General features: G+C 37.6%; 2 protein-coding genes across 3 annotated transcripts in view; both read left to right on the top strand.

Annotated features, from left to right (window-relative positions):
• The window catches only part of ELOVL7 (ELOVL fatty acid elongase 7), a 30,889-nt gene extending 28,340 nt beyond the window's left edge, over positions 1 to 2,549 (top strand). For both annotated transcript variants that reach the window (XM_010725450.3, XM_010725451.4), the window contains exon 8: positions 673 to 2,549. In XM_010725450.3, the coding sequence (XP_010723752.1) occupies positions 673 to 876 (204 nt within the window). In that variant the 3' untranslated portion in view covers positions 877 to 2,549. The remainder of the gene's footprint in view (positions 1 to 672) is intronic.
• Positions 2,550 to 4,336: 1,787 nt separating this feature from the next.
• On the top strand, positions 4,337 to 25,132 carry DEPDC1B (DEP domain containing 1B). Its single transcript, XM_010725453.4, has 11 exons — positions 4,337 to 4,490; positions 5,022 to 5,287; positions 12,483 to 12,618; positions 14,819 to 14,946; positions 15,674 to 15,804; positions 17,670 to 17,717; positions 18,131 to 18,271; positions 20,828 to 20,994; positions 22,476 to 22,652; positions 23,250 to 23,435; positions 23,742 to 25,132. The coding sequence occupies exons 1-11, from the start codon at positions 4,341 to 4,343 to the stop codon at positions 23,901 to 23,903; spliced, it is 1,692 nt and encodes a 563-aa protein (XP_010723755.2). The 5' UTR covers positions 4,337 to 4,340; the 3' UTR covers positions 23,904 to 25,132.
• Positions 25,133 to 25,811: the final 679 nt, after the last annotated feature.

Here is a 25,811-nt window from a genome sequence, read left to right as displayed (position 1 = left end):
AATATATTTATGCCTTTTATATTTGTGTAAATATCATACAGTTGGTTTAGTGACTGAATTTTCAAAATTTTGAGTTAATTCAAAATTAATTTAGTTTCTGGCTAAGCAGTTACTGCTTGCAAACACATCTCTGTGTAAGTGGGAATGATTTAGCTTGAATATTTATAAGTTATTTAGAGGCCTTTTGTCTTGGCAGTATTACCTGTGGATTATTAACTTAGCGGTCATGTGGAAATTTTCTTTTAGTCCTCCATTCTTTTTTTGGAATCTGCAGCCTTCTGTGTCACATGACAATATGCAGTCAGAACTAGAAGAAAACTAATGTTCACAAATCCTAATGTGTTTTCTGTTCGACTGGCTAGTTTTTCCAGAGGAATGTCCCATTTGTTACTGGTCAATGTCAAATTACTTGTTTCTTCTGAGTTGACCAGTATGGACTCCTTTTCCTGTAGTATGGGTTTCTCAGTTCTGAGTATAATTCATATTGTCCTGGCACTTCTGTTTTTAATCTCAGTACAGTAACAATTGGGGAGCATCTAATGCTACATCTCAGTACCTGAAAAAGCCCCCAGCATTTTATGGATGTAAATTATGCTAAATCTTTTTAAATGTCAGTAGAAAGTTTGTCTTTTAAACTCAAGTATTGATTTTCTTTATCTTTTTTTTTCCCAGGTTCAGTTTATTATGATTACAGCCCACATAGGACAAATCTATATCATGGATGATTGTCCATACCAGTATCCAATTTTCATGTTTATTATTTGGCTATATGGCTCTATGTTTTTAGTGTTGTTTCTCCACTTCTGGTACCATGCCTACACAAAGGGACAGAGACTACCAAAGATGACAAGAAATGGCATAAGAAAAGATCAGTGAAAAAAAAAACTCTTGCCTACGAAAAAAAAAAAAGAAAAAAATGCATATGTTAAAGTTAAAACTTGCACTACTTGACAATCAAGATAATTGGGTGCACACACTACACCATGTATATTTTGTATGTTTTCTTCCAAAGCAGACCTAATATTTTTGCTATAAGTTATTTGGGTTTCAGAATTTGGGAAGTAGAAGAGGACAGTGTGGATTTGATTTAAAAAAAAAAAAAAAAAAAAAGTGGGGGAAGGAGAAAGGCTTTTTTTTCCCAACAATTTGCTCTTCCCTGTCTTCCCTGCAAGAAATGAATAGATAGATGAAATCTATCTAGAAGATGCAGGAAAATAAATGTATTTGATGAGAAAATTAAAATGTGTATGACAAGTACAAAGTACTTTGAACATTAAGGGAAAAATTACATCACTTTAGCGGTTACAACTTGTTGAGACAGCCGCAATTTATTAAAAGAAATCAATAAATATCATCCTTGAACCTAAAGCATATTATGAGTATAGCTAATACATAAAAAAAATCTACGTACAAACTGTATTACTTTAAAGAAAGGAATGTATGTTAATCTGTTAAAATGTGGCACTTAATTTGAATGGAGAATTTTGGATATACTTTCTTTTACTGAGAATTCATTTCATGTAGGAAACTTTTACTCATTTAAACATTATTCAAGATGTAGGAAAACTACTAATACGGGGATTATCTAAACTGTCTTGCAGTGTAATGATCAAAAGAAACTACTGATTTATTCACCATAGTGTTACTATATTCTTATTAGTCATTGTGTCTAGGAATATATTTTGATATAGGTAGGCTACACTGTAGGGAGGAGGAAGTCCTGTAATGAAGTAATAAAAAATCTTAGTCCTCACATAAGTTTGAAAGAAACTGATTTTTGATTGAAATCTGAATGTCAACTACCATGACTGTAATATGCTATGTTTTCTTCCATTCTTATTATCTATAAAAATACCTCCCTTGGAAGTCTTTATGGAGTTTTATCACTGTTTTTTGTTACTATTGTTTGTGCTTAACATCTCAAGGTTAATGTTTCTGTATTAATAGGACTGGTTACTAAGGTCTCTGTTCCCTCAGACTATAGGAAAACAGATGTGAGCCATTTTCTGAATTCCTGAGGGTAGGGTAGGTAGAGGTGGTTCAGTCCAGATATGGGATTAACTGGTATGGTGTTTTGCATGGATAGGCAGGTTGTTAGAGCCACACATACACAGAAATTAAAGGACATTGCTATTTGTATTCAAGTTGCATTTGTAGTATATGAGTTCATTAAGGAAATGACTCATGCAACAGACCTGTAAATGAGGAGATAAAGGTAACATTAATTTAAACACCTTTAAGTGTACTGTTGTCTATCATGATCACTGCTAACAAAAAAAAAAGCTTTTTTTTGTTTTTGCTTTGTGCTTTATCTGATCTGTGGAATTTTCAAATACACAAAACATTGGTGCAAGTTTTAATTGCCTCCCTGTTGTACAATTCCAAGAAAATAAGTTTTGTAACCTAGATACTTTTATGGGGATAGCAACATTGATGTACTGTTAATACGAAAAGAGTTTAAACTTTATCTTGGACACGTTGCGAATAATTTCTTACAAAATTGCATATGAATCTTCTTTATAAAACAAATAAAAATAATTTATATTTTACCTTTTCATGACTTATTCTCTGCAGCTATCAACTCTCATGGCAGATTGTAGTTAGATTAGGATTTGGTTGGTGTGTGATATCATGACCTTCATTTAGGTGCTTAATCCTCGAATCCTTAGTGCTGAGTTTGATTTCTGTGGCAGAGCATGGATGGAGATTCTGCACAAACTCATACCAGCCAAAGTGTTGAGTGGGGAAACGCCATCACTGACACCAAGTTTCAAATCGTGCCAGACTGTGTGTGCCCTTGGCTTCCAAAATAGGGGGTTATCTCCTCAGAACTGGGACCTTGTGTTGTATAATAATGTGTTAAATAAGTACTGATGAAGAAAGAGTTCTCTGTAGTCTTGTAGGTAACTTCAGTTCTTGAGGAACTCATAGTTTTGGCTGCCCACTTTGCTGTTATTGCTCCCACCAAAGTGGTATAAATGCATAAACGTGCAGGGATCAGAACTAGTTGGAAGTTTTACCAGAAGTAAGAGAACAGTGACAGTTTAGGTGGAATGTGGCCTACAGCTGAGTGTGAGGGGCTGTGCGCTATTTTGTTGGTCTGCAACTTAGACCAATATCTGATTTTTTTTCCACACACTGAAGCTGTGACAATGCATGGCCAAAATTGAGCTCAAAACTGAGCATCTCTAGACTCCTTTAAGGAGTCTCCCAAGTCCAGCAGTTGTGCAGCAGCCAACTGCCTCTGCAGCCAGTTGCTGGGGATCAAGATTTAATTAAGCAGGAGATGCTGATCAGTCCACAGGCTGTCTGGGAGGGCCACTTCGGAGTCCAGCTATGTAATTCCTTACAGACTGTTTTTGTTCCTGTGTGTTGTATGGGTATACAATCGAGGGCTGCGTACAGAACAATTATCTTAAGTGCTTCACTCCAAAATCATAGAATCACTCAGGTTGGAAGAGACCTTAAAGATCATCAAGTCCAACCATGACCTAACCATAGTACCCTAACTAACAACATTAATGCTATTAATCCCATCCTGGGTTGTTGCCTGTGAGAATCATACAGTCTGCACGTGGGCAGTTAAGCTTTTTTCCTACCTAATGATTGTGTAGCATTGTATGTCAGACCTGAGTGCTACTGGAACCATTTCACAAACAGTGAACATGTGATGGTAATGAGGGGAGGAGGGTTGAGACTCTGTGTCCCTTAGGCTTATGACAGGAGAGAAACAAATACCACTTCTTACTCCTGAGGAATTGAGCCTGTATTTTATTATTATTCGTTTTCTGTGAATTCGTGAAGTCACCGTGGTGATTCACCATTCTTTGCAAAGGCAGCTGTCAATCCATCTTCTTGGCTAGTGTTTGTTTTCCAGCCTCAAACCTCGACCCCTCTCTCAAACCATTCATGCTCTGCCCTAGCAGGAATCACAGGGAACGCGTACTTAACGCTAGTTTTAAAAATTTAGCCATCTATCTTCTGGGAAGCCCAAGTGTCCCTCCGCTGTGCGCAACGGGAAGCAGGCGTTGCGCTGCACTGCCCAACGACCGCCATTCTTCACTCCCTCTGGGTAGCTCAGCCGTTGGACCCGAGGGAGGGAGCTTTCCGCTCTGCCCGTACCGGGAAAAGGGCGGGCTGGCAGCGGGGCGTGACAGAGCCGAGCCGAGACCCGCACGGCCCTACCCCACCTCGCTCCGCCCGCCCCTCCGCCCCGACTGCTGGAAGAAGAGGGCAGCGACACTCCCCGTTCCAAGAGCGTAGTGCCGGGGGCGGGACAGGTGTTCCCTCCACCAATCAAAAACGTCGACGGGCCCGTCACGTGCTGCGATTGACGCCCAATGGGCGAAGGCGACGCCTCGCGGGCTCCGATTCAAACTGTCGGCGGGCGCTGCGCGTGCGGCTGCTGGTTTCCGTGGAGACGGGGAGGCCTGGCCGCATCCATGGAGCCGGGGCTCGTCGGGCCCGGGCCATACCGCGCCACCCGGCTGGTGAGTGAGTGCCCACTGGGTCGGGCTGGTCAGAACTCTCCTGCTTGGAGCCCTGTGCACCCTTACTTAGTCCCGGGGGAAGCTTCTCCCTAGAGCTGTTCCGTAGAGCTGAGCCTTTGAGGGCCGAACGCTGCGGCCCTGGGCCTGTCCGGGCAGCCTTACCCGGCGGCCGGGACCTTAGGCGCGCTCAGATACGTGCCATCCAGGTGCTGGTGTTACCTGAGGTGAGTCTGTGCGGGGCGATCGGCCCTGCGGAAGGCAGCCGTGGTCCGGTCCTCCTTCTCACTAACAGCCGAGGGGCGGCCGAACTTCCCCTGGGGCCGCTGAGGGGTCGGGAGCAGAGGGCTGCGGGTGTCCTGGTTGCCGTGTTCGTGTGTCCGTTCTCACATCTCCAAAGTTTAAATGAAAGTTCGAGTTTCAGTGAGCTTGTTGCACAGGTGAACGAAATCTAACCAAATCTGCGTTTTGTGTAACTAAAGCATTTCCTATGGAAGAACTCCCATAACGGTTTGATTTGTGTTTCCTTCCTAGTGGAATGAGATAATTGAACTCTTCCGTGCTGGAATGCCTCTACGGAAGCATCGATGCCGCTTCAAAAGCTATGAGCGTTGCTTCAAAGCCTCAGAGGCAGTGGACTGTTTGCACGAACTACTTGGCTCTAACCAAAACTTTGGCCCAGAGGTGACTCGCAGTCAAACGGTTAAGCTGCTTAAAAAGTTCCTGAAAAATCATGTTATTGAAGATATTAAAGGAAGATGGGGCAAAGAGGACTTTCAAGATGATGGCCATTTGTATAGGTAAAGCTATGTATTGTAACTGTGGAAAATGTAGGTTTTATGAAAACAATAGCTTTTATGTATAAGTCTTGCATACATTTCTGAAAAATGCTGTTGCAGAGGTATCAGTGTGTCTGTTTTCCTTTCTGTTAAAGACACTTTTTCCTAGTGGTGTCAAGTGGCAGGACTTAATGCTTGATTTTTTTTTTTTTTCCCAATATATTTTTATTGGAATACTTTACTTGATTTCATGCCATAAATACAAAGTCTTTCATAGATTTTACAAGGTGGCAGAGTCTTTATGCTGTTGATAGACATCAGGCTTGTCAGTAGCTGAAAGTGTATTGAAAAGTGCTGATGAAAGTGGGTAGGATACTGAGCATCCAGCTCCAATTCTCCTTCCCCGATTCCACCTCATGTGCCTTGGATGATATTTCCATTCCTTCTCAGAGAAGAGGGGCCATCTGAATTTAAATGTCATCTGCAACACGCTTTTCTTTACGCCTTGGATCATCGATAGATATATTCTCCAGTTAAGAAAGTCTCCTGAAAGAAAGAAATTCTTATTTACATCAGAGATAATTGTTTATCTTTGTCTCTGAACTTGTACTTTTTTAACAGAGATAAACTAATCTATTTGAGTCAAAAGCTTAGCGTGTTTAGAGGGGTTCTTTCACCACCTGTGGCAACAGTTAAGGCTTTGGTATCAAGAAGTTGCGGGTACCAAATTCTTACATTCTTATATTGTCCTGTTTAATAATGTAGAAGTAAACATTATCTTTAGCATGAATTTGTAACTTAAATTGTGATGAGTCTTCTATTGAAGAAATGGAAGCAGTAATGTTACATTTCTGCTTGTGAGTCTTTCTCATAAAGCATTTTTTTCGTATTTTTATTTTTCCATGGAAAATATTCAGAAATCATTACAAGTGTAGTATTGAATTTCCACTTGGTGTGAAGTTAGTTTTTTTATTTTGCTGTATTGTCTTTCATAGCCTCTAAACTGTCTTAGCTTTTTTTTCCGCTCTCTTATCCATACAACTATGCTCTAAGTGCTACTTTTCACTACTGCTCATTTTCTCTGTTAACTTAGAATACTTTAATGGTAAAAGATATGTATTATGTAATTCTTTCTCTGTTGTTATAAACAGAATACAGCTGAAATATTTTTCTCATAAAATAACCAATTTTTTGTTTACAAACTTGTGCAGATGATTTAAAATCAGTTGGATTTGTGATCGATTCAATTAACAAATTAATTCTGACTCAAATTTCTTTACTGCTGCATGACATCTTTCAGTTAGTGGCCGTAAGTTCTTGGCTTAATATTCTGAAGAAAAAGCAAAAACAAAAAACAAAAAACCTATACCTGAGTGTTATAACTTCTCAGCCAAGTAAATTAAATATTTGAACCAATTTTAATCAACCTTTGTAGGAGAAACTTTGAATAAATTAGGAGGAATAAAAATTGAATATGTTCTCCAAATCCCTTGGGGAGATTTCATGTAATCATTAATCAAGGAAATGTCAAATTCTAAGGACCCAGGGTCTTGTAAAAGGAAAGGAAAGAATTGCCTGGGAAAGAATTCTGAGAAGTTTAATGTGTTGTCCTGTTCTTAAACTCTTTTCTGGCCATCTGCTTATGGCTGCTGTGTGGGGTGGGAGGATACTGATATCTTCCCCCATGAACTACCCAGTGATTCAACAAGTTGATGGGCTCTTGCATCTTCACTTTAAACTGGAGCCAAAGGTTAAGTATAATGGAATGATGTGGTATGAGCTGGTTTGTACTGCTGAAAATCACCTTCTGTTGGGAAGACTATTAGAGGATGCTGGCATAAAAATATGCTGAGAGTGACAGAAGACAATAATCATATCAGTGTACTCCTAGCTTGATGTTTCTAGGGTTATGTTAATGATTGGAATAGAAAGGCTATGTACTTGGTTTTAGAGATGATTTCATGTATGTATTTCAGGAGCAATGCAGAGGAAAGAGGGATTTTGAAGAAACAGGAAAAGATGAGAGGGGAGGGTGCAAGGTGCAGATTTTACAAAATACTTTTGAAGAACTGTGGAATGCTTGCATTAAAGCAACTTTTGGTGTAGAAATGGTAGCACATTACAGAATTGTAATATTTGTTATTTCCTTTTTTTGCATATATATAAACATTAGTTTTCTGGCCTGCCTTTGCTCACATATTTAATGTCCTGGCAGCTCCCTCTGGTGGACTTCACTAAAGTTAATTTTTTAGATACATGTCTTAGAATCCTAATATAAATTGAAATGCAAGTAGCTTTTACTTCCATTGATAATACTTACACTGGAAATCTTGACTTCATATCTTGCCTGTTGATTTCCATGTTAATGGACTGTAACTGCAACTATATACTATGATGCAGAGTTGTCACTGGAAACCAAGGTAGTTATGTGAAAAATAGTATGCTTTCTGCAAAAGAGTGATGACTGTGTCGGTGAGTCCTGACTTAATGGCTAAATGTAGTCTAAAACAGTAAATGATATGTTCCAATTTTGGAAGCTTTCAGGCTTTATGCTTCTTGGAATCTGAGTAATTGCATTAAAAGGGCATGTGCACTACTAGTATAGAATCATAGGACCTTTTGAATTGGAAGGGTCCCTAAAAGGGTCATCTAGTCCAGCTCCCTGCAATGAACAGGGACACCTACAGATCAGGTTGCTCTGAGCCTGGTTGAACCTGACCTTGTTTTTTGTCAGGAATGAGGCTTCTACCATCTCTCTGTGCAATCTGTTCCAGTGCCATGCTACTCTTATATAAAATACAAACAAACAAAAAACCATCACCAACAAAAAAAACCCCCTTCTTCCTTATATTCAGTCTAAATATCCCTTTTTCAGTGTGAAATCATTTCCCCTCATCCCTTCAAAACAGACTGCTGAAGAATCTCCTTTCCTTTGAAAGCCCTAGATGCTGAAAGTCTGTGATCAGGTCACCTTGCAGCCTTTTCTTCTCCAAGCTGAACAGCTCCAGCTCACTCAGCCTGTCCTTGTAGAGGAGGTGTTTCATCTTTTGGATTATTTTTGCGGTCCTCCTCTGAATGTGCTCCAACAGGTCTCTCCCGTACTGATGTCTCTACATCTGGATGCAGTATTCCAGGCGAGGCCTCACCAGTGCAGAGCAGAGGGGTAGGAGCATCTTCCTCACCCTGATGGTCACACTTCTTTTGATGCAGCCTGGAATACAATTGGCTTCCTAGACTTTGAGAGCACTTGTCCATCTTAACAGCCACCAAAACCTGCCTTTTAGCAGGGATGTGCTGCACCCTGTTGTCCCTTAGATTGTACTGGCAAATGGAAATTGCCATGACCCAGGTGCAAGGCTTTGCACTTGGCTTTGTTGGACCTTGTGAAGTTCACCTGGATCCACTGCTTTAGTCTATCTACGTCTCTGAATAGCACCTCATTTCTTTATGATCTTAAACTGAGACAGGAGAGGTTTAGGTTAGATATTAAGAGGAAGTTTTTCACCCAGAGGGTGGTGACACACTGGAACAGGTTGCCCAAAGAGGTTGTGGATGCCCCATCCCTGGAGGCACTCAAGGTCAGGTTAGATGTGACTCTGGGCAGCCTGGTCTGGTGGTTGGTGACCCTGCATATAGCTGGGGGGTTGAAACTCAATGATCTTTGAGGTCCTTTTCAACCCAGGGCATTCTATGATTCCTCAGGCATGTCAACTGCAAGACGCAGCTTTGTGTTGTCTCCAAACTTGCTGAGGTATCACTTAATCCTGCTGCTGATGTAATTGATGAAGTTGTTTAAGAGCTGTGGTCGCGATACAGGTGCCTAAGAGTCACTGCTTATCACTTATTTCCACCTGGACATTGAGCCACTGACTACTAACTACTCTGTGGCTATGGTCTTGCAACCAGCTCCTCATCTGTAGAACAATCCACCCATCAAATCCATATGTTTCCACTTGAAGAGAAAGATACTATGGGGTACTGTGATAAGGGTCTTACTAAGTCCAGATATATGGCACTAGTGGCTCTTCCCTTGTCCACTGACAAAGTTATGCTATCTTAAAAAGTGACAAGCTTGATAAGGCAGAACCTGCACTTGGTGAAGACATGCTGGTTATTCTGCATCTCCTTTCTTTCTTCTATATGTCTTAGCATAGCTTTCAAGAGCATCTGCTCCGTGATCTTACCGAGCACTGAGGTGTGGCAAACATGTCAATAGCTCCCTGGATCATCCTTTCTACTTTTCTTAAAAGTGGGTGTGACATTGCCTTTTCTCCAGTCACCAGGGACTTCATCTGAGTACCATGACTTTTCAAATACCATTGAGAGTGGTTTGGTGGCTATGTCAACCAATTCCCCCAGGACTCTGTAATGCATCTCATTGGAACCCATAGACTTACGGATGTTCAGGTTCCTCAGATGATCACAAACCTGATCTTTGCTTACAGCAGAATGGGCACTGCTCAGCCAATTTCCACCTTCTGAATAAATGCTTGAGGGCTGTCTGTAGAGCACCAGCTAGTGAAGGCTGAGCAAAGATGTTAAGTATGTGTCTTTTCCTTATTGTTTTTACCAGCCTATCTTTGTTGTCACTGTACTTTTCTGGTTGATGTACCTGCAGAACCCTTTCTTATTCTTCTTTTCACCCTTTGCCAACCCCAGTTCTGGTTGGGCTTTGACCTTCCTAATCCCATCCCTACTCATCCTAGCAGTATCTCTATACTCCTCTCAGGTTACCTGTCCTTGCTTTCACTGCCTGTGCATTTTCTTCTTGCTCTCCAGTTTGAAGAACAAGTTCCCTGGTTCAGCCATGACTGTCTCATGCCTTCCTTTTCCATAGCTTCCTTCACGTGGGGATGAAGAGCTCTTGAGCACTAAGGAAATCTTCCTTAAACGTCTGTCAGCTCTGTTCTGCTCCTTGTCATTGAGGGCTATTTCCATTGCAGTTTTGTTGTCTAACTTCCTGAAGAGCTGGAATTTGGCTCTCCTGATATTAAGCTTTCTGATTTTAATCTCTGCCTATCCAGTATCCCTCAAGAGTGTATGAACTCTACCACTGCATTATCACTGAAGCCCAGGCAGACTCCAGTCATGTTAGTGAACAACAGGTCCAGTATTGCATCCCCCTGTGGGGCTGTCTATTACTTTGCTCAGGAAGTTACCCTTGATGTAATCCAGGAACCTCCAAGTACCTGCAGCTCGCTGTGCTACTTTTCCAGCAGATGTCAGGGAGAATCTGAGATTATGGTATCTCCTGTAGCAGGAGAAAGAAGGCTTTGCCAACAGGCTCTGCTTGATCAAGTGTCCTGCAGTAGACACCAACCACAAGGCTTTTGTTGTCTGTCTCTCACCTGTAAGCTTTTAACTTGCTCATGGCTGTTTTTCAGGGGCATCTCTTCACACGCTATTTATTCCTTGATGTAGAGGGAAATGCCTCCTCACTTCCTTCCTTACCTGTCTTTCCTCAACAGCATTTAGTTGTCAACAGCTACACTCCAGTCATGGGAATCATCCCACCAGGTTTCAGTGGTGGCAACTACATAATGGTTTTCCAGAAGCCACTGGTGGCTTCTATCTCCTGTTTGTTTCCCAACCTGCATGTGTTGGTGTAGAGGCACTTACTTCAGCTGGACAGCCACCTTGCTGTCTTCTTGCATGACAACTTCTTAATTCCTTTCAAGTGTTTGCCTTCAGTCTTCCCGTTGCTTTCAGATGTCTGGGAATTCATCTGTGACATTTGTTATACCATTAATTCAAGGTTAATTGACACAAAAAGTTATCTTTGCTACCTGCTTGTCTAAACTGCTAGAAGTAGTGCTACTTGTAGAAAACAGTGTAAATCTTGACATATCAACTTTGGAATGCTTCCCAGTTTCAATCTAATTCTTGGGTTATTTTTGTTTCACTGTCCGTCCAAAAGCTTGACTATCTGAATCTTGCTGTTAATGCTACGTTATGGAGTTTCTCTAGATCTATCTGCTATACCAATTAAAAAAAGGTCATAAAATCCTGACATGTTATTTGAAAAGAGGGGAATGTACCCACTTTTTCTGGTTTCAAGAGCTCCTTTCCTGGTTGAGGAAATTAAGTGACAGATTTAGATGTTAGGATGAGCTGGAGGGGAAATAGGAAACTACTGAGAATATTGTAAAACAAAAGAAAAATAAGATGTTTAACAAAAGAAAAATAAGATGCTTAACCCAATAAAACTAGAAAATAAAATTAATGTGAAAGCTAATTAGATGTTGGGATTGAAAAGGTGACTAAGATTTTAGAGAACCTGAGACATCTTGAGCATGAGAAGCTTTCTGGCAGGATATGATTGTGTGATATCTATTCGTGTACAAGTTCTCTTGTTGCTTAGGCATAAAGCTGTCCTTCACATGCTGATTAGGGGGATGAGGGAGGTAAAAGCAATTTCTTAGAGCATCAGGAATCTTAGCATCTAAAACTTGGGAGTGTGGGTAAATGAGATTTGATCTGAGCCAGATTGATGGAAGATTATCATCAAACAGACTTATTTCTAATGTGCTGTCATTAATTTCTTTATATACGCTCCCAGCTAGGTGAGGATTGTTTGTTTTCCAGTACCTATAAGGTCTAGCTTAGGGTTTATTTCTGCCAATTTCTTCAAGGCACTTCTTGAAATGCGTTAAAAGGTGAAAGTTTCCTTCACAACCAGTTGGAAAAGACTCCAAATTGCAAGATATGATCTTCGTATAGAAAGGATGTAGACAAGAAGAATATGGTAATGTGGACAGAACTTTATGCAGTCATTGATTAGTATGCATGCTAATTAAATGCAAATGTTAGTCATGTGACTTAATTATGTATCTTTGCTTTAGGAGATGCATGCTAGCAGTTGCATACATGGGGAAAAACCTACCTACAGCTTTTTCAGCAGAAACCCACCTTCTAAAGAACAGTCAAGTGGTGCTATTTGAGATACACTAGAGTATCAAGGCTTTCGGAGTACCCAAGGCTTTCAGTTCCATCATAGGATATACAAAAGGCTTAAGCTATTCTGGAACAGCAGATAAAGGCCAAATGACTCATCTTAGGATGTTTGACCTTTTACTTAACACCTATCTTAGGCAACTAAGGTGCTCTGTGAATGTCCAAGGCTTTTGCTGTACTTGTGCATGTGAAAGCTTACTTGCATAGTTTTCATTTGGTAAATACGGAATAGTGTGAAGTTAAAAGTGTTCTCCAATTATAGATTTCCTCCTTCCTCACCACTGAAGCCATATCCAAAGAAACCTTCATTTGGAAAGGAAGTCATTAAATTTCCAGATTGGAATGATCCAAAGGCTGGCACTTCCCAAGAACGCATTCCTGTGAAATCAATCATGATGGTAAGATACCCAGTTAATTTCTCCAGACCTATACACATTTGGAAAGCAAAATTCAATCAGGAATTCTTCATTGTGCCACAAATTACCTGGTTAGAGAATTAAACATAAAATACTTTTAATTGTGTGGAGCAAAGTTGTTCTTAATGATTTGCTAAAGATTTTGGCTTTGAGTATTTTTTCTGTTACAGATTGTAATGCACTTAGGATCCTAAGTTCAGCATGGATGCATTTGCCAATATATTTGCATCTCAGTGTGCTCTATTTCAAGTGACGCGTTTCTTATCGTACAAGACAAAATAGTTCCTTTACTGTTGCTTACAACATAACTTCTATTCTGCTTCTTCATGTTGCAGAACATGCATAATATACTTCCTTGCTATATACTGTAAAGTTGCTGGTGATTCAGTTTCCTTTTCTACACTGTGGTGAAGGAGAAGCTGTCCTCCTTTAGTTGTTATCCTTCGTGAGCTTGAAGAATCATCCTGCTCTGTCCTTATTTGGATTGATACAACTTTTACAAAGTTGGGAAAAAATATTGCTTTTATTATTAAAAAAAAATCTGTCACTTGTCTCCAATTTTATATTGTAAAAGCCTAAGCCTTTTGAGTTTCCCTTGTTCTAAACTTTCTTTCTGTTTAAATTGTGTTCTCATCCTTTTTATATACTGCTGGGACTTCTTTTAGAATTTTAGCCTTTTTATTAACGCTGTTCAGTGCAAGACTTTTGCCTTGGATTTCTTGGTAAATGATAGTCTGTTTGGAAAAGCAGTTCCTACTGTTCTGCTGAACATTAAGAGGTTCTGAGCAAATAGCTATTCCACACTTGTAATGCAGTTGTTTAGATACAAATCAAATGTTCTTTTAGTGTGCAGCAAGTTCTGTGGGGAGGCATGGTCCTTAGAACTGCAATAGTAGGTAAAAGATTTATAAGGAGGAAAGAAAAGGTAGTACGGAAGGGAAGTAAAAAAAAGAGTGTTTTAGTTACGGAGTAAGTACTTGCTGCAGTTTTAATGTATTACAGATTCCAGCTGTTTGCTCTAAATTTCCATTCAAGCATCCTGTACTGGAAAATGTTATCAAATGTCTGCCTATGTACAACTGTCTCAGATGTGCCAATATGCAAATGGTGCAAAGGAGAAAGGTGTTGTTTTGTTTTGTTTTGTTTTTTGTTTTTGTTTTTTGTTTGTCAGATAGAAATATAAATACAATAGAAGTTGTAGCTTCTATTGAAGGGCGAAGTGAACAGGTAACTTAGGGTGATTTAACCAAAACTTATATTGCTGCAGCATCAAATAGAGCACTTATTGGCTATGTGTGAATTGATAGACATGGATCAGTGAAATACTGATGTGGAAAGCCAGATATTAATTGCAGAGGATTTTTTTAAATTCCAAACTATCTCCAGCCTAGTGTCATGATGTGACTGTTAGCAGTTGGAGTGATTAGGTGCATTCCTGGAATGCATTTTATGGTTTAGTTGTGATCACAAGGAATGCTGTTAATGTAATCTAAGGCTGCTGTGGTGCAAATCATTGCACAGTAACTAGGAATGATCCAGAACTTTGCTTTAAAGTATGCTGTGAACACAACCTGCATTGTATGTGCACACATCAGCAAACTGATGACAATTTTCAAGTACCAAACTGGAATGTGAAGACTGAGTAAAGGATAATAGTCACATGAACTTGTATTCTCTTTATTTCTCTTTTATAATGATAGATTAGGTATGGTGGGTATCTTTATCTGTAACTGTGTACTTTCATTTTATTGCTGTTTTGAACTTGCTAATAAGTTTACTATTTAATTATGATCAACATACAGTGAACAAGAACAAAAAAAAGTTTTTATCTCATCTAAAAATTTTCCAATAATTTTTCTATAAATGAGTGTTTAGTCTTAGTATGGTAGTCGATTTGAACTGGTTTTGGTCCTGAACAAGACATGAACTGTGTACTAGACCACTGACTTCTAATGTGAATTTTAATGGCTACTCACATAATTTTTCAGCTTTGGAGATGTTAAATAACGGAGAAAAGATGCTGCGCATATGAAAGCTAAAAATGCTTGCATCTTGGAGGTTTTGCTAGATTTTAAGACATCTTAAAATTATTGCATTGTAATATATTTGTGTTACACTGTTAAGTATTTGAAAAATCACTGGCTAATGAGCAGTGCTGCTTTTTTTTGTCTTATGGTTTTAGAATTCTGAAATGTGGTACAAGCGTCACAGTATAGCTATAGGGGAAGTACCAGCGTGCAAGCTTGTTTTCCGCAGAGAGTTAACACAAGAAAATATAGAAGAGATATGGAAAACAATGACTTTGTCACGGTGAGTATGCATGTTAGTAATCTAAACTGATAGAGTAAAACTGTATGGTAGTCAACAATCTTGTCTGTTTTCCCTGGCAGTGTTCTTAGCTTCATCCACTTGCCTTTCATTGTTGCCATAATGTTGATACTGACTATCCTGCGAAATCAGCAGATCTAGTTCACAAGAAAACTTCAGTACTTTTTGACTTTTTTCTCTTGTACTATTTAAGTCCTTTTACTGTGTGGGCTTTGTTTTGTTTAATCTCATTTTTCCCTGAATTTTTCTCTTCTCCTGTTATGAAATTGAAGAATTCATGTTGAAGTAAGACACCATTAAGCCTTTTAATGAAAAGTACAAAACTTAATATAAGCAAAGAAATAGCTATGTCTAGGAGTCTTTGAGAAATTCCTTACATTTTTCATAAGGAATATCTTATGCAAAACTAAATACCTTATTTTATAAGAATTTTTTGTTCTGCAAAAATATGCTTTAGATAATTTTACATTATGATATCTTTTCTTCTAAGCCTGGCATACTATCTCTATGTAATAAACTTGATCTAGTGCAGTGTAACATAGGAAACTGTGCTCAGAGAATAGTGTCAGTCTGCTCTAATCCTCCTTTGCATGCTTGTGATTTAAATAATAAATGTAAAGGGCCTCTTTCAGAACTGTATCTTCCTAATGCTATGTATTTTCTTGCAAATTGGATTATGTATTTATTGTATTTTTATGTATTTTTACAGACTACAAAAAGTCTTGGGTTTGGATTGCTTGGATGAAGTGATAGATACAAAGCTTGTGAATTCAAAACATATTGTCCAAAATGCATACAATGTCAATAAGCAAGGCATTGTCACTTTAGAAGACAAATCAAGTGAGTATTTTAGAAGTTTTTGTTTAACTTCTTAAGTTGTAGTTTATTATTTTTAAAAAAGAAAAACAACATTAAGTCTGAATTATACAAATACATAGCAACTTCACACTTTTATATCCACATTAAAAAAACTAGAGTTTTTATGGAATGTACTATTGTTGTGCACCCCAACAGCAAGAATCAGTTTTCTTTTTTCCATACTCACATTTTAATATCCCTGCTTTAGTGCATGTATTAGGATTACATGGGAAAGCTTTGGCAGCAATGAGGATGCTGTAAGAAGAGCCCAGCAATTGCCTCATGTCAACTGAGAGCCAGTGCCACCTGGCTCCAAAAAAGACCCAGTGATAGCCAAAGTTGATCCAGTGAATGATCCAGTGAGTCATGCTGTGAGATCATATTTAAGAAAGGGGAAAAAATGCTGCATAACAGCAGGTGGGAGAGAGGGAGTGAGAAGAGAAACGGGAGAAACAATCCTACAGACACCAGGCTTAGTGTAAGAAGAGGGCAGAGGCCAGGAGGCACTCCAGGCCCAGAGCATATCCCCACCTGCATTCTGTGGAGGAGTCCATGGTGCAGCAGTAGATGGGTCCTGAAAGATGCTGCAGTTCATGGAGTTCTTTGCTGGAGTAGGCCCTGTGCTGGAGCTGCCACCTGCGGAGGACCCATACTTGAACATTTAACTCCTAAAGAGTAGATTCTGTGGTATTGACTCACACTGGAGAAGTTACTGGAGAAATGTAACCTTTGGGAAGCCCTCACACAAAACTATATCTAGGTATTAGGTATCCCATTCTATATAACTGGGGAGGGACTGTTTGTAGTTTGCTTTCATTTTCACTGCTTTAGTTTGTTATTATCAATAAACAAATCACGATATTACTTTCCCTTACGTTGAGTCTGTTTTGACTGTGACAGTGATTGGTGAGTGATCTGTCCCATCTCAACTTGCAAATTTTTTTCATCATATTTTCTTCCTTTGGGAGACTTAGAGGGAATGAGAACTGTGTGATGAAGCTTAGTCTACTTACTAGTGTGAAACCATCACAGCAATGTTGAACAAAGCTGAAGGAACTGACATTTTTCAGTTAAAATTGTAGGGATGTATTTTTTAAAGCTGCCTTTGTCAGCCTATCTGTGCCTGGAGTGTCTACAGGAGAGCAACAGTAAAAAAAAACAAGAAAGGATGAGAATATAAACACAGACTTAGAACTTTTAATTTTTGCATTTTCAGTCAGTGTATTTTGAAAGAAGCATCATGTAAAACTTCTTTTCTCACTAGGAAAACATTAAATAGGATATGAGAGATTACTTAATATTGTAACCATATTTTCCACAATATCGGCAGAGAAGTGAAACATCAGGTAGGAATCTGATTTGGTTTATGAAAGTAAACATCTTTAAAGCGTGTACATGTTAGTTCTCCAGACAGTTGGAAGACTTCAGGATATTACTTTCTTCTTTTCAGAAATGACGAAACTGAAAGTACAAATGCTTTTCATCACCTAAAGTACAAAATAACCACTTTCCACATTCACTAGTCTCTTACAAAAAATTGAATAAGTTTGGTTAAATTTTACAAGGCAGATTAAGGATTTACTATATGATACAGTTTTCCTTATTAAGCTGCAAGAGTTGTAGTTGTAACTGGTTGATACTGAAGCACTGAATATACTATGTAATCTGACAGAAGTTATTTGTCTGTATATTAAATAGTAATCTGTTTTTCTTTCAGTCTACTTTATAAGAGGAACTTCATTAAGAATCTTTTGTTCACTATGATCTTAGTAGTAAAAAAAAAAAACAAAAAACACCTCAGTTATTCTTTTCCTTTTTTTTTTTTAATTTATTTTTCCATTGTGCAGAGGACCTACCTCACTGGATATTGTCAGCAATGAAATGCCTAGCAAACTGTAAGTAAACTTGGAATAAAACCTAAAAAGTCACTTAAGAAAAAAATCATCTTCGTGATGATTCACTACTTCATCAGCATTTCACCAAATACCAGTGATATTCATAGTCAATATTTTTTCTAATAATGGCCTTGAAAATAATGTTGAAAAAGATCAGTCAGTCAGCATATGTTCTCCTGTCAATGCTGTTTACTTCACTGAAATATCTTAAGGTTAAACTCTTTCTATTTTTCCCTCAATTATGTTTGTTTTCAATAGATCTGTTAGAAATATAAATAAACTATTTTTAATAGTGTATCTAAGCTTCTTTCCTGCATGAATTTACACTTGTAGTGGCTGGAATAGCAAACAGTGATCAAGTTGATTAGCTGCAAATTAACTTTTTCTCTCTTTTTTTTTTTTTTTTTTTATAGGGCCCATCTGCTCAGATTTGAAGCAACCTACATATTCAGGATTTGAAAGAGATGTCTTCAAAACGATAGTGGACTACTTTGGCCAGATGAAAGAACCACTTCTTACATTTAATTTTTTTGATGTTTTTGTTAGTGTGTTAGGTAAGTGGTCTGGGATGTAACAAGAATTGTATTTCTTGTGCTTTAAAGAAAGTTTAATTTTTAGCTATAGCTTTTTAAGTGTTGACAAAAACAAATTAACTTACCACTTAGAAATAGATGGCCCAAAGAGAGATAAAAAATATGAAAAATTAGAAAAAATAGGGAAAAATTCTGGGTTTAAAAGTAAACATGCTTTGTGGCATGCTGTTTTTTGACCCTCTTTGCTAAGAGGCACAACATCGCATTTTATAATCTTTGAAACTGAAAAAAGATTTCAGAACAATTACATTCAATAACTGCTAAGGTTATATAACAGTTCTTCAGCTAGTAAAGGGACCTACCAGTTACTGACATTTTTTAGGAATTTAGTATTTTTGTAATTTTTTTAGTATCTAGTTCACTACCTTACTTCAAATTGAATACAGTTCCATTTTGGAATTTTTCTTCTGAGGCAACAAATGTTCCTAGCAATATCTTTAAAATTCTTTCTACTCTTTCATGCTTTTTTTTGTTTTTCTATTGTATTTAGTATGTTTCAGGACTGAATTTCACTTCACAGTATTCCAGACGTAAAAATGTGAATGAGGAATTCGTATCAACACTTATGTACATGTGAAAAGAAATTGTGCATTCTTTCAAATAAGTGTGAAAAGAAGTCACTTACTTCACAAAAAAGATATATTCCATATGTAATTTTTCCTTAAAAACAAAAATAAATATATACAACAAGTCATGACAGTATAGGATTTTAAGAAGGATTTTAAGAAGATTGTTTTCTATCTTTATACTTTGCCAATTTACTAAAAAATACCAGCAGTATATGTTTGAAATTGTCAGATCTTTCTAGCTTTGCCTAAGCAGCCTACTCTGGACACCAAGTTACAGGCATTTAGATGTCTAAATAGGTGCATGTAGCTGTAATGGGATGTCTTGGGATACTTGATTTAGGTACCTTCAATTACTTATGTAAGGATAAGAATGGTTGGACTAGAGTATTCCCAGGTGTTTTTTCCACGCTGTTTTACTTTTTTAATGATTCAATTATTAGTTTCCCTATTTAGCTAGAAAAAGAAGTTCAAGAAGGCAACACATCTTCCTGTTGTGATGTCTCACTCTCCTTTTTGTACACAAAAAATAGTTCTTACTAGTACTAGGAAAGCAAATAAGGGATCTAACTCTATGCACATGCAAATAACGTGGAGAATAAATGAGGAATTAACTGCGTATGCCTGTCTATGATCTTATTGGTATTACAGAGTCATGATGGGATGGACACAGGTTCTTTAAGAATGACAGTTAGATGAGGTGAAGTCACTCTACTCAGTGACTACCTGAAGTGTGTGGAGCTCTGCCTGGAAGTAGATGAGGAACAGATGGAATTTATGGATTAAAGGAGGGCGAGGACAGATGACATTATGATGGTGATCTACTGTAGACTGTCTGAATAGGAAGAACATGTGGATGAGGGCTTCTACTCAGATAGTTTCACTTTCACAAGGCCTAGTCCCGGGGGCTTTTAAACACTGTGGTAACTACTGGGGGGAGAACACTCTTGAAGTTTCCTGAAACAAATCATACAATTGCTCAGGTTGGAAAAGACCTTAAAGATCATCGAGTCCAACCACAACCTAACCATACTACCCTAACTCTAACAACCCACTGCTAAATCATGTCCCTGAGCACCACATCTAAACAGTTTTTAAACACATCCAGGGGTAGCGACTCAACCACCTCCCTGGGGAGCCTATTCCAATGCTTAACAACCCTTTCTGTAAAGAAGTGCTTCCTGATATCCAACCTAAGCTTACCCTCACACAACTTGAGGTCGTTTTCCCTCATCCTGTCACCAGTGAGAAGAGACCAACTGTAAGGCACTGTAAGCAACTTTCAGATATTGGAAGAGAGCTTTCCTCAGCCCCCTTATCCCCAGACTAAACAGCCCCAGTTCCTTCAGTTGCTCCTTGTAGGGCATATTATCCAAGCCCTTCACAAGCCTTGTTGCCTTTCTTTGGACCTGCTTCCTTCTCCAAAGGATAGAAAAGCCAATGAGGAGATGTACCGTGTAATTCACCAACAAGATGGGGCCTGTGGGGAATGTGAAGGTCCAAGAAAGTCTTGGCTGCAGTTGCCTTGAAATGGTGGAGTGGAATCAGAAAGATTCACAACAAACTTTCAACCCCAGGAGAGCAGACTTTAGCATCTACAGGAATCTTCTTACCAGAGTGGGACCAAAGCCCTAGAGGGAAGAGGGGCTCAAGAATGCTAATTCAAAGGTTGCCTCCAAGATCAGGAGCAATGTATTCCAGCACAGAGGAAGTGACAAAAATATTAGGAGACCTGTATGAATGAACAAGGAACTGCTGGCCAAACTCAAACACAAAAAGAAAACGTACAGGAGGTGCAAGTCAGGACAGATAAGCTGGGAAGAATACACTTCCTTCCCAGAAAAGGAGTCTGGGGAGATGGATTCTTAAGATATTTAGAAAATACCTGTGGAAATAGATAATTGAGAAATGTTTCTATGTTACTTTATTTTTTTTTTTAATGGTAAACCAGGTCTGCTGCAAAAACACAGCGAGGCTATAGAAGCTCTTCAAATATCTTGTCTCCTGCTGCCACCAGAAAATCGGAGAAAACTACAGCTGTTGGTGAGAATGATGGCAAGAATTAGCTTTAACAAGGATTTGCCACCTCTTTCTGAATCAGTGAGGACCAGAGTCTTGGTATGTATACTAATAAGGCAAAAGATCTCACAAGGCTTTTGGAGTAGCACAGATAAGATTCTTACTGGAGAGCATACGTAAAATAAGGCTTGCTTATTTGATGAATAGTTTTTTCTATTCCAACTATGCAAAAACATCTCTGAATTTGAAGAAGTTGCTTTTGAACTTGTGAGCAAATGCAAAACTTGCTCAGGACTTGAAGGTTTCCCCCATCTTAAAATTAAATCACTACTGATTTTTTTTCTACGCAGACTTAAATAGACTGACTATTGAGTGGATAATAATGATAGAATAAGAATAACAGAAGATGAGGTCTCTGTTCTCCATCATTGCAGAAAGTGTGAGAGAAATAGACTGCCAGTTTCAATTAAAATTAAAAATATATGCCTGAATTTTTTGTTTACCTGTTTTTAGCAATAAGAAAAGCAAATCGTGCCAAATGATTTCAGTACTCATTTTTGTTCTTCACTTAATTGCAGAAACATTCTTCTCTATATGTCATTTTTATTCATATTTTGACAAACCCCTAGTTTATGATAATGTCATTTTTGTAGGGCTATGTATATAAATTTATTGCAGTTTTCAGTGACATGTTATCACAGTCATATTTGTACTGTTTTTTTTTTTTTAGGCAAAATTTAGCTATTCCTACTGACTATTTCTTTTTGTTAACATTCAAGTTCTCTGCAAGGACTAGAGCATTGGAAAGCTCAGTCATTCCATGAAAGTCCTAGGATGTCTACATCTAAATTCTTTCCGTAACAATGAAGATTTTAATTAACCATGAACGATATTTTATTAAAATAATTGAATTATTGACTGATACTTATAATTAATTAACTGAAAATGATATTTTTTACAAAAATAACATAATTATAAGGTAAATGTTATTTTTTTGAAGTGAATCCTATACAATCCAAGTACTTTGTATTATGTTTTATTTCAGTGGTGTAATCTATGTCACAAAGCAGAAAACCTTGTTTGTTTCCTGCGCTAGAAATGTTAATAGCGACTAGTACACAGCTAGAAAGTTTGTAGTCTCATATTCAAGTGTTCAGTTACATGTAGTGAGCTGCACCTGAAATTTTATTTGAAGGATCAGAAAGCAATGGCATTAAGTTTTCCTTCTGCCACTTAACTTCTATTCAATTGCTGTGTTGTTTTTAAAAACTTTGATTTATACCCTATTTGACTGGAAAGGCCAAGTGAAATGCTTATTTGTGAAGATCCTGAGAGTAAAATGAAGTGCAGCCATTATATGCCTTAGGTTAGCATAAGATTGTTTGAGGCAAGAGCCATCTTTGGTCCGTTCAGTGTCAGTACAGTACACAATTCCTTTTTTTTTTTTTTTTTTTTTTTCCCAAATGATGCTTTGGAAGTATGGTGAGTATTTTGTTGTTAAGAGATCTTTTAGGAAAGGTCTTAATACAGACTATTTTTTCCTCTATAAATAGAAAAATAAACTTTTTTTTTTTTCTCAGATGGTTCAAGCATTTTCCCGTTGTATTCTCTGCTCTAAAGATGAAATGGACTTGGATGAACTGCTTGCTGCTAAGCTAGTATCTTTTCTGATGGACAACTATCAGGAGATATTAAGTGTTCCATCCGCCTTAAAATCTTCTATAGAGGAACATGTTGTACATGTCCAAAGAGTTCAAGTAGGTGTCTAGTGGGAAAAAAAACCTTGTGTCACTCTGCTTCAATAGCAAAGTCATGCTTCCTGCTCCTGAGTTTGATGTATCTTAGACTTTTGTCTGTCTCTGCTAGCGTATTAAGAGCTAATTTATTTTGGCTACTGATATTCCATCATAACTATATAGTTAAATGAAACTAAACAGATCTTGGACGTCTTAGGGACAAACATGTTCCCAACTTGGTCAACTCCATCTTCTCCAGGAATGGGATCGCAATATTTTGAAGGCATTACTCAACCTAATCATAACTTTATTTCCTTTTTCCGATATCATATTTTTCATGCTTAGTTCAACATTTGTTGATTTCCACTGAAGTACTTCGCCATTTATTTTTCCAAGAATTACACTGGCTTCCTTTGTTTCATGCTTCTTGACTTACTAGAACTCATTCTATTTGTGCAAGAGGTAGGAGGTAGAATTTGTGGTCTTCTCTTTTTCTGTTAAATGACTTTGAGTAACATTTAATGACTGTAATGACATGATAGTCAGCTTGGTGAGGTTTTTGGTTTTTTTTCCCAAATTTGTTGCAGAGAAGAACTTTTCTTTTTATTCTTTCTCCAGATAAAATATGCTGGAGCTGACACTGATGTGACTTTTCCTGCTCCATCGTTTTGCCATCAAATCAGCACAGATGAATTTGAATACCAAAGGGCAACAGGCTCTCAGGAACCGCTGGCAGCTCTATTAGAAGAAATTGCAACAAATAAAGAAATATCTGTGAAAGACAAGAAGAAAAAGCTCAAACAAGTAAGTAAAAATTTCTCTTGTGTTTATTTAATTTTGAAAAGCTTAATGGATTTTTACATTTATGACCCTCTAAGAAAATAATGACTCTCAAAGCAGTAGATAATCTTAGGCATTTATAACTTTTAATCATTTAGAAGAGAGGTGCCGTGGTGAATAAGCCATACTGGAAAACATCACTTAATTTTCTATACAGAGATATAGAATGTGTTGGAGGAATATTCTTGCTCCATTCATGGATATGACAATTAATATTTTAAAATGCCAAATATGAGTGAATTCTTCATTTAAATTGATTTATTTTTCTAGTTTCAGAAATCTTACCCTGAAGTGTATAGAGTACGATTTCCTACCCCTGAAACTGAAGCAGTGCTATTTCCAGAAAAATCAAAACAGAAGCCACCACTTCTGATGTGGGCTTTAAGAAAGCCTTTTCAACCATTTCAGAGAACCAGAAGCTTTCGGATGTAAAGAGTTTGTATGTCATACACCAGCAAACTGAGTGAAAGCAAATTTTCAATGGATTTTACACAAAAGGAGTCTGAGCAGTATGTAATTTGCTCAGAAAAAATACTGGAGACTGTAGAGAGCATCAATAGAGAAGTGTTGAGGACATAGAAATGTGAACCAATATCAGTATTTTTGTAAATCATGATTTTTTTTAATGTCTGTTTTGGTAGTTCTTAAACATGATGATTAACTTGCATTGGGGATAACGCAGACTTGCTGTAGTTTGACCATCATTTCAAGGTCAAAACTTGTGTGCAATGTATTGTTAGTTAATCAAGAGCATTTTTTTCTTGTTGTATAAACTAGGCCATTTGTTCATGCGTAGTTTGAGAAATTCTTAATCTGTAAGTACATGAGTAAGTATGTAACACTGGATTTTGTTTTTCTGTTGTGTGCCCTGTTGTTCTTATATAAAATTTATTTCATAAAACTGTAAAAACTCTTAATTTTGATTCTTATGATGCATTACAACTAGAGTCAACTGTTGTTGAAGAGCCATTTCTTTTTTTAATATAGACTTAAAAGCCTTTTCCAAAAGCTTTTATGAAATAGTGCTTTACAAATTTGGATGGCTGTGTGCTAGAACTCATTTTATTAGGAAAATTTGAATCTTTGCATTTCTTCTGGAAATGCAAATATTTACTTGATTTTGAAGTATTGAGTACGTTTAGTGATTTTATTTGTTTTCCATTATGAAAACTATTGTACATGTAACTTGACTGGGAGTATAACTTGATTCTAGCAACAATTTTGATCTATTAAAATACTGTTTGCAGACATTTACTGATATGATACTGGTGGTACTTTTAGGTTACCCATCAGAGTTTTAAAGAACAGTTTTTCATGTGTCACTGAATGTCAAAGTCTGTGCAGGAGGGGAAGGCAGCAGGTATCTCAACCAGTTTGTCTGAAATTCTAATAAACAACATACTGGCAAATCTGCAGCATTCACTTTGCTAACCCCCTAATGTGTCAATAAGCTTGAAGATGTAAGGCTGTTGGTTTAATAGACTGGAATGTTTCTCAGGTATTGTGCTTTTTATGAACAGTACATGTTTTCATGGTCTGTCTTCACCCTTGTGCTTCTTATCAGTAATCATTGCTGTAATTGCAGTAATCATAAGTAAATGTGGTGCTAAATGTACACTTTTCAAATATTAAGAACGCATTAAAATTAATATTAAAAGTAATCTGAGGCCACTTAACTTTTTTTACTGTGTCTATGGCAGTGATGTATCTTCTCATGTTTGTCATAGTATTGTGCATATTCTTATGTATATTCGGACTGACTACTCATAATGTAAACATTTGGTTATAGCAGTAATCCATAACGTTTAAGAGTTAATAAGGCTAGTGTTTTTCATAGGAGTGAGGAAACCCACTCGAATTCATCTCTGACATCAGTTCTTAACTGCAGAGCAGAGGTAGAATTCTATTAGGCACTGAAAATAATATCACTACTTATATATGAGCCTTCTAGTGTCACACTGAATTGTTTCCCCAGTGATCCATTTCTACTGTTCATATAGCATATTCACACAGCACTTTGTGTTTACTCATTAGTTTCTAGTAGTAGCAATTGAAGACATGTTGTTTCTGTGGGTCAATTACAGTCGTGTTTCAAATAATTCTTTTTTGTTTGCAATAAAAACAACCAAGCAAATCCATTTGTTGACAATTCCCACGCCTGCCAAAAAATGCTGTCACAAAAAATTCTCTAAAACCTCAGGGGGACTTAGAAAGAGAACTGCAGCAGAAATCATAGTTTTGCAAGACTGAATTTTAACTGTTGTCTAATCTTAAAGGCTGGCAAAAATTATCTTGGAAATAGAAAATATTTAGCTATAGCTGCTATTACAGCTCTTCCTT

This window comes from Meleagris gallopavo, chromosome Z, assembly GCF_905368555.1.
Source record: "Meleagris gallopavo chromosome Z, MGAL_WU_HG_1.1, whole genome shotgun sequence".
Taxonomy (NCBI): Eukaryota; Metazoa; Chordata; class Aves; order Galliformes; family Phasianidae; genus Meleagris; species Meleagris gallopavo.
This window is presented reverse-complemented; position numbering and strand designations above follow the sequence as displayed.

What these genes read in the sequence shown, in the direction of transcription:
- DEPDC1B (XM_010725453.4), top strand. Translation starts at nt 4,341, where the DNA reads ATGGGCGAAGGCGACGCCTCGCGGGCTCCGATTCAAACTGTCGGCGGG. An exon ending in CATACCGCGCCACCCGGCTG is followed by an intron (nt 4,491 to 5,021) that starts GTGAGTGAGTGC and finishes TTTCCTTCCTAG; the next exon opens with TGGAATGAGATAATTGAACT. An exon ending in GATGATGGCCATTTGTATAG is followed by an intron (nt 5,288 to 12,482) that starts GTAAAGCTATGT and finishes CTCCAATTATAG; the next exon opens with ATTTCCTCCTTCCTCACCAC.